The 6,663-nt window shown below is 39.9% G+C and overlaps 1 protein-coding gene across 1 annotated transcript in view; it reads left to right on the plus strand.

Annotated features, from left to right (window-relative positions):
- The window catches only part of C6 (complement C6), a 130,138-nt gene that overhangs the window by 109,891 nt on the left and 13,584 nt on the right, over positions 1 to 6,663 (plus strand). The window contains 5 exon segments of the mRNA XM_004648937.1: positions 1,976 to 2,081; positions 3,381 to 3,475; positions 5,261 to 5,347; positions 5,349 to 5,413; positions 6,256 to 6,336. Coding sequence (XP_004648994.1) covers positions 1,976 to 2,081; positions 3,381 to 3,475; positions 5,261 to 5,347; positions 5,349 to 5,413; positions 6,256 to 6,336 — 434 coding nt within the window.

Below are 6,663 nucleotides of genomic sequence, written 5' to 3' on the forward strand. Positions count from 1 at the left end.
GGGGGAGGAGGAAGGCCAGAGAATAAAGAAGTCTAAAGACAAAGAAGGAGTCCCCGTCTTGTCTTTTCTCAGCGCCGGTCAATGATCTCTTCAAATTTACATAATACTATATTAATACCTTGTGAACTGCAAAAAAAAGAAAAACATTTACAGTAGTATTATTGGTCACCAAAATAGATGGGAAACTTTACAAATGTGGGAATGCACAGATGTTCTCTTTAAGGCAGTACTGACCCAGATAGCCATTTATATCTGTCCCCCCAAAATGCTTCGCAACTCTGGAATTCCCATTGTGAAATATTCTAGCATTCAGTATTTCCTAAATTCTCACACATTCTTTGTTTTCTGACTCATCTGGTGAGCTCGGAGTAGGAAGTTGGTTATAGATGATGTGCCCTCCTTCCCTTGTGTGACCAAAACTTGAAGCAATCACATCCACAGTGAGGCTGGCTGTAGCCTTTGCTTCTTCCTCTGAAGTAGCCAAGTGAGGATTGACCTCAACCAGATCCAGTGCTGATAGCAACCCTGTAAGAACGAGGTAGACAGAACTTCAGAAAGGTCCTCGCTGCCACTTTTACCTTGCCTGGATGAAGAGAACATGCAGTCATTGAGTGGTATAAAATTTGGCAGCAAGTGCCTTGTATTCCATCCTCTTGGCCACAGATTTAAACACTGATCTAGCAGGAGGAGGACTGAAAGAAACCGAAATCATCTCTGCTCAGCTAACATAATAGGCAAAGCTGTCGGGCTTTGTGACCTCATACCTGTTTAGGTTTTTTTTTTTTGCAGTGCTAGGGAAGGAGCTAAGGGCCCCACCTTTACTTCCTAAAGCACATAGCACCTGCCTAAAATGTAGTCTCCCAATAGCTTTATTTCTGCCTCCTTCCTGCATGAGTGCTGAGCAGCTTCCATGTCTGACAGTTTTTCATCACCTACATACTGGCCCAGCATCTGGTATATGGTCAGGGAAGACTCAGCCATATCTTCGCTATTTGGATTCCAGCTGCCTTCTCTAAGAGTTTGTGGACTTGTGCCCAAGTTCCTTTGGCCCATAGTGAACTGAGAGAAGGGGATAGCCCTTTCAGATCTGCCCTCTCCCCTCACCACCTCATACCTGTCTACTTCTCTAGAGAATTTAGGTTTTTAATTGGTTATTCTCAGTGAAGTTACTCTACCTCCTTAAGAGCCACCTGAGCAAACTGGTTTTCAAAAATACAGTATTGGGGGCTGGGGAGATAGCTTAGTGGCTGAAGTGCCTGCCTGGCAAGCATGAAGTCCCGAGTCCAATAATCAGAATACAGTATTGGAGAATATTAAGGTGGCTGTCAAGTCCAGAATCTTGAGTGAATTTACCTAAGTCTTGATATTACATGATTGTAAGCTATTTAATGCTGTGGTATCTGTTTGGTGTATTACCTTCTTAGGAGCGCATAGTTGAATGTACTGCGGAATACTGCAGTGACCAGGTGTTACCATGGCATTTCTGTCTTTTATTGCATATGTCCTTGTATCCTGATAAATTATGTGTCTGAATTCCACTGGCTTAAACTGTACCTTTTTATTATTTTTGGTCCTGGGAATCAAACTCATGACTTCATACTTACAAGGCATGCCTGTGCCACTAAACTGTATTCCTGGCCCCTTAACCTGTACCATTATTATATCCCAGAAGTAGTAACACAAAGGATTTGCATTGTTAAAAATACATATTGGGGCTGGGGATTTAGCTCAGCAAAATGCTTGGTTTGGTCCTTGATGTCAAAAATAAACTTCAACTAAAAATAAAAAAAAAAGAAACTCTGCTACTAATAGGTTTTGAAACTGTCTCATTACTATTTGTTTCTCAATAAAATTAATAAAACAAACAAAAACTCACAAAACTACAAGTGTTCAGACTAATCCTGGCCTCTTGTCTTTGGTTTAAGATCTGAACCATTCAGCATACGTCTCTAGGTATCTCTGGGCTTGAACACAGCTTCCTGGCCCTGGACATCCCCTATGGTTGTCATCCTAGGACAACAGAGGAATTTCAACCTGAGAGTCCTGATACGAAGCCAACACATGGCTATACTTTTCCCAAGGTTCATCTGACCTCTCTGTAAATTGAAGCTCAGACAAGCATCTTTTCAGGGGGACACAGCATTCCCTGGACTGGAGTCACACACCAGCTACTGTAAAATACAGCATCAACAGCTCCTTTCCCCTGATACATTTCTCCCTGGAGACCTCTGGAATCACCCACCCTCCCTGTGCTTCTATAGATAAAACTGTCCTCTCTCATACCATGAGCTGGGAGAAAGGGAGAAAGTGTATTCTGTTGCCTCCTTTTTCTGTGTTGAGATCTGTCTCCTCCTTTTCTCTCTGGGCTCTTAATTTTCACTTAACATCCCTCCTGGTTCTCGGGCTTCTACCTCTTTTCCTCTTCCCTAAGTTACTATTACCCAATGTCTGCATTTTGAATCTTGGAAAGGTTGATTTGTTGCTGCTTATTGCTCTGTCATCTTCCCAGAAGACATTAAAATGTTCTCCCCTTCTTTAAATTTAAAAGTATTTTATAATTTTTTAAATGTAAAAATGGAAGTTTTTTGTGTATGTGTATTTGGTTGTGGCAGAATCTCAATATGCAGCTCAGACTCATGGTGATCCTCCTATTTTCAGGCTCCTCAGCACTGGGATTACAGGCATGCACCACCATGCCCAGACTCTGCCTGACTCAGCATGCCTGAGGGTGGAGCTAGAGTGGCATGTCGTGCTGGGTATCAAACTCTGGTCCCTGCACTTGCCTAAGCAGACGCTTTAGTCTGCTGAGCTATCTTGCCAGCCCCTACAAATGGAAATTTCCTGGGTGGTGTTAGTTGACTGGCTATCAAAAGCTATGTAGTTTATATTATTCTGGTGTCCGTGGACTTAGGTTAATATAAATCAAAAAGCTAAGCAGCCAAAGACTAGGTGGAATTAGCATCCCAGTGGTACATCTTATTAATCATGCATTCTAGGTCAAATTACTTTCAGCTACAACATCTACATTTTAAGGTATACCTACATTTTAGAGTTGCTATGAGAATTATATGACAAAATGTGTATAAATTGCTGGAACCTGCCACATGCTTAATATATAGTGATGTTATCATTGTTGTCATTTTTGTTGCTAAATTGAAGATGATGGGAAATGTTCTCTTGCTTTTCCATTCAACTTGTAAATGGTAGCTACATAGCTGTGCAGCCTACTTCTCTGTTCTGTGTATAGAGAGTTTTCTGAAAAGTATGAATTTTTAATAAAATTAATAGACAATTTCCTTGGGACACCTTGGGTTCATTTTTTTCTGAAAGCAGAAAAATCTATATCCTTTATTTAAGTGGGGAGAGCAGCTATGCACTAGCTGGCATGGGAGAAAGGAAAGCCCATTCCAGATGAGAACGTACATTCTGAGTGGGCGGAATCTGTGGAGGAAAAGCTGCTGTCACTGACTTTGAGGCAAAATTAAAAAGCATCCAGAGTAAGAGCACTAAAGCAGTCCTCCAGCAGCCCAAATTAGACATTGCATAATTTTCTTTTCAATTTTCTTCTCAGATAACAAAGGATATGTCGCTCTTTAATACACATACACAACAAACCTATTTTTAAAATGTTAAATTGGGCATGATCTACTGATTTTGCTATTCAAACAAGCATCCTGGGAGTATTTAGATTTGTAGCATGTGTAAAACACCAGAAAAGAGAATTTGGTGAATCAAACTGCCCAAACTTGCCTAAAGTTGTGCTCTACATCTTCCTGTGGATACAACAGATTTAGTTTTTAAGTCTTTCTTGCAAGCCTTTACTTGGTGTGCATTCCTAAATTTTTGTTCATAGAACTGTAGAATAAATGGAATTTTAGATCCATTTGATTTTCTTCCTCTGTCATCATTGATTCAGTTTGCCAGTTTTATGTTTGTTTTAATTATATAAAAAGGTGCTTTGTTATTTGTGTAATAATTTGCCCACACATAAGCATGTGCCATTTAGAATCAGTTTTACATAGAGCACAAGAACATTTTAAAAGGCCTCCAAAAAAAAAAATTCCGTGTTTATTTAATTTGAACAAAGATAAAGGAGCTCAACTGTTACCAAAATAGTATCATTTACATCCAGTATGCAAATATATTGATAGCTACACAGGTTATGGTAGGAAAATAAGACCCAATTGACTGTTAGGGACTATAAAATCATATGTTATTCCGAATGGTCATTTCTATGGCGTTTTGAAATGTCAGTAAGATAAGTACTGATTTCCTTTCACTGTTGTTAGCTCCATTATTTGTTACTGATTCATCCCACTGGCATGGTCAATGATCCATTTTGCCCCACTTTATATTTTTTCATCTGGCTCTAAAAAAGCAGTGTGATCCATAGAAAAACAAAGACTAAGGAATGCCTTTTATTCATCCTCTGCATTTTTCTGCTTCTATCAAGCATCTCTTGGTTACTTTTCTCTCATTGCTGGGATAAAATACCTGACACTCAGAATTAAAGAAGGAAAAATATTTAGCTCACTGTTCATGGAGGTTTTAGTCCATACTCAGCTTGTTCCCCGGCATAGTGGCACATGGCAGAGGTCAACAGTAACTGGTTAGAAAACAGCAAGAACGAAAGGGCAGGGGCAGCAGCCACAGCAGTGGCAGAGGCAAGCCTCTCTGCCTTCTTTATATTGTCTTCAGGCTATCAGCCCCAGGGTGGGTGTAGCCCTCACACCCATAATCCCATATTTGGACCATGAATTTATTACAAACTCTAAAGTCTGTCCCTTGACTTCAGGAAGCTTTGGAGGGACACCTAGATACAAACCATAACAAAATATAATGAAATTTCACCAGAGCACTAATAATGTGCCTGACTCTTGACCACCTAAATCCAAAATTTCAGGCATGCATGTGATGCTTAGAAAGTATTTGATGCTAATCAAACTAAACAGTCCCTCACATTTGGCTTCCTTCACAGCATAGCCACAGAGAAGGTAAGCTCCAGGAAAACTGCACTGATTTCCATAGAAAGGTTTTCCCAACTGGCTCAACAGGCAGCTGTGCTACATTGTACAGGAATTCCTTGGCAGTATGAGCTCTTCCAGTCCTTACTGCTCATTCTGTGAAAACAAGGCAGTGCAGTGACAGTTGCATATCACCCAAGAGAATGTGACCTCTCCATTGTCTGCTCTTAGTTTGTGCCCAGCATGTACTTGGTCAGAAACTTCACCTGAGCAGTGACAACTTGGAACAATCTCAGGAAAGCTTTGTGCATATACACAGCCAAGCTTTGCCACTGTATTCTGTCACCTGATAATGGGCATCCCACACTTTCAGGCACCTAATGTGTGCATGTGCCAGAGTGGGATTTAGGGGAAGAGCTACAAGAAAAGGCCTCTGGATTATAAATATGGTTAAGTACCAGTAATCTCTCTTGGGTAGGAAGCCTCCCCTTCAAAAAGACTTTAAGCCAGACTCTAAAGTTGAAAAACACAAGTGTTAGTCTGAGCTATAACCTACAAGCTATGTGATACTGGATAATTTATCTAATCTTTCTATGCCATAATCATTCACCCAAATAATTAAAACAACACTACTGTGTACTTGAGGGTTCAAATATGTATGCATTTATTTATATGTTTCATAATACATAAAATATCTAATATAGCATAGTAGCTGGAACATTGTTAATTAAAATAAATTAAAACATCTTTTAAAATACATGATGCTATTATAAATCATGTATGTACCATAATGTAAAAGGAAGATGCTTTTATCATAATGAATAAATTAAACCACAACCGAAGTTTTTGTACAGAACTAAATTGCATTCAGAGTTACTTCAAATTCTCCCTACAGTGGGATGAGGCAAAGAATGAGGCTATCTTCTACTACCTTTAAAAATAATTTGATGTGTATTCTACTCAGAAGATATTCATGCATATATGTATGTTTATGCATATATGTATGTACATGTGTGGACAGAAGTACACACATATGCATATATTTCTGATATTGAAAATGATTCATAATTGCTACCCTTTGGGAACAATTAGGATATGAGGGAACAGGAAAAGAATTCAGGTCATGTTCAAATGCCTCCCACAAGTACTATTACTTGCTCCTTACTATAATCTCATAATAGTGTACAAAACAGGCTATGCAGCTAGGAGGGGAGGAAACTTGGTTGGCCTGACTTCAATGCCCAAATTCCTCCAATGCTCCATGATGACAGGGAGTTTTCCTTTCTTCCAGATTCAGTAGAAGGGATATGGGCCTGCTGGTTTTCCTGGAGTGTATGCAGCTCTGCTTATAGGAGAACAAGAATCTGGCTGTGTAAGAACCCTGAGCACAGGCCAGCCAAATAGCTCAGCACACTAAAGCACCTGCTTAAGCAGATGCAGGGACCAGGGGTTGATCCCTGACATGCATGCCAAGCCCACCCTTGGGGCATGCTGAGAAGGCAATTGAGACTGGGCATGGTGGCACATACCTGTAATACCAGCACTTGAGAAGCTGTGAATAGAAGAATCACTACAAGTCTGATCTGTGTAGTGAGACCCTGTACTAAGTATATTCAAAGGAAGAAGAAGAAGAAGAAGAAGAAGAAGAAGAAGAAGAAGAAGAAGAAGAAGAAGAAGAAGAAGAAGAAGAAGAAGAAGA

The sequence above is a fragment of the Octodon degus genome, unplaced genomic scaffold (assembly GCF_000260255.1).
Source record: "Octodon degus isolate 3935 unplaced genomic scaffold, OctDeg1.0 scaffold00142, whole genome shotgun sequence".
Taxonomy (NCBI): domain Eukaryota; kingdom Metazoa; phylum Chordata; class Mammalia; order Rodentia; family Octodontidae; genus Octodon; species Octodon degus.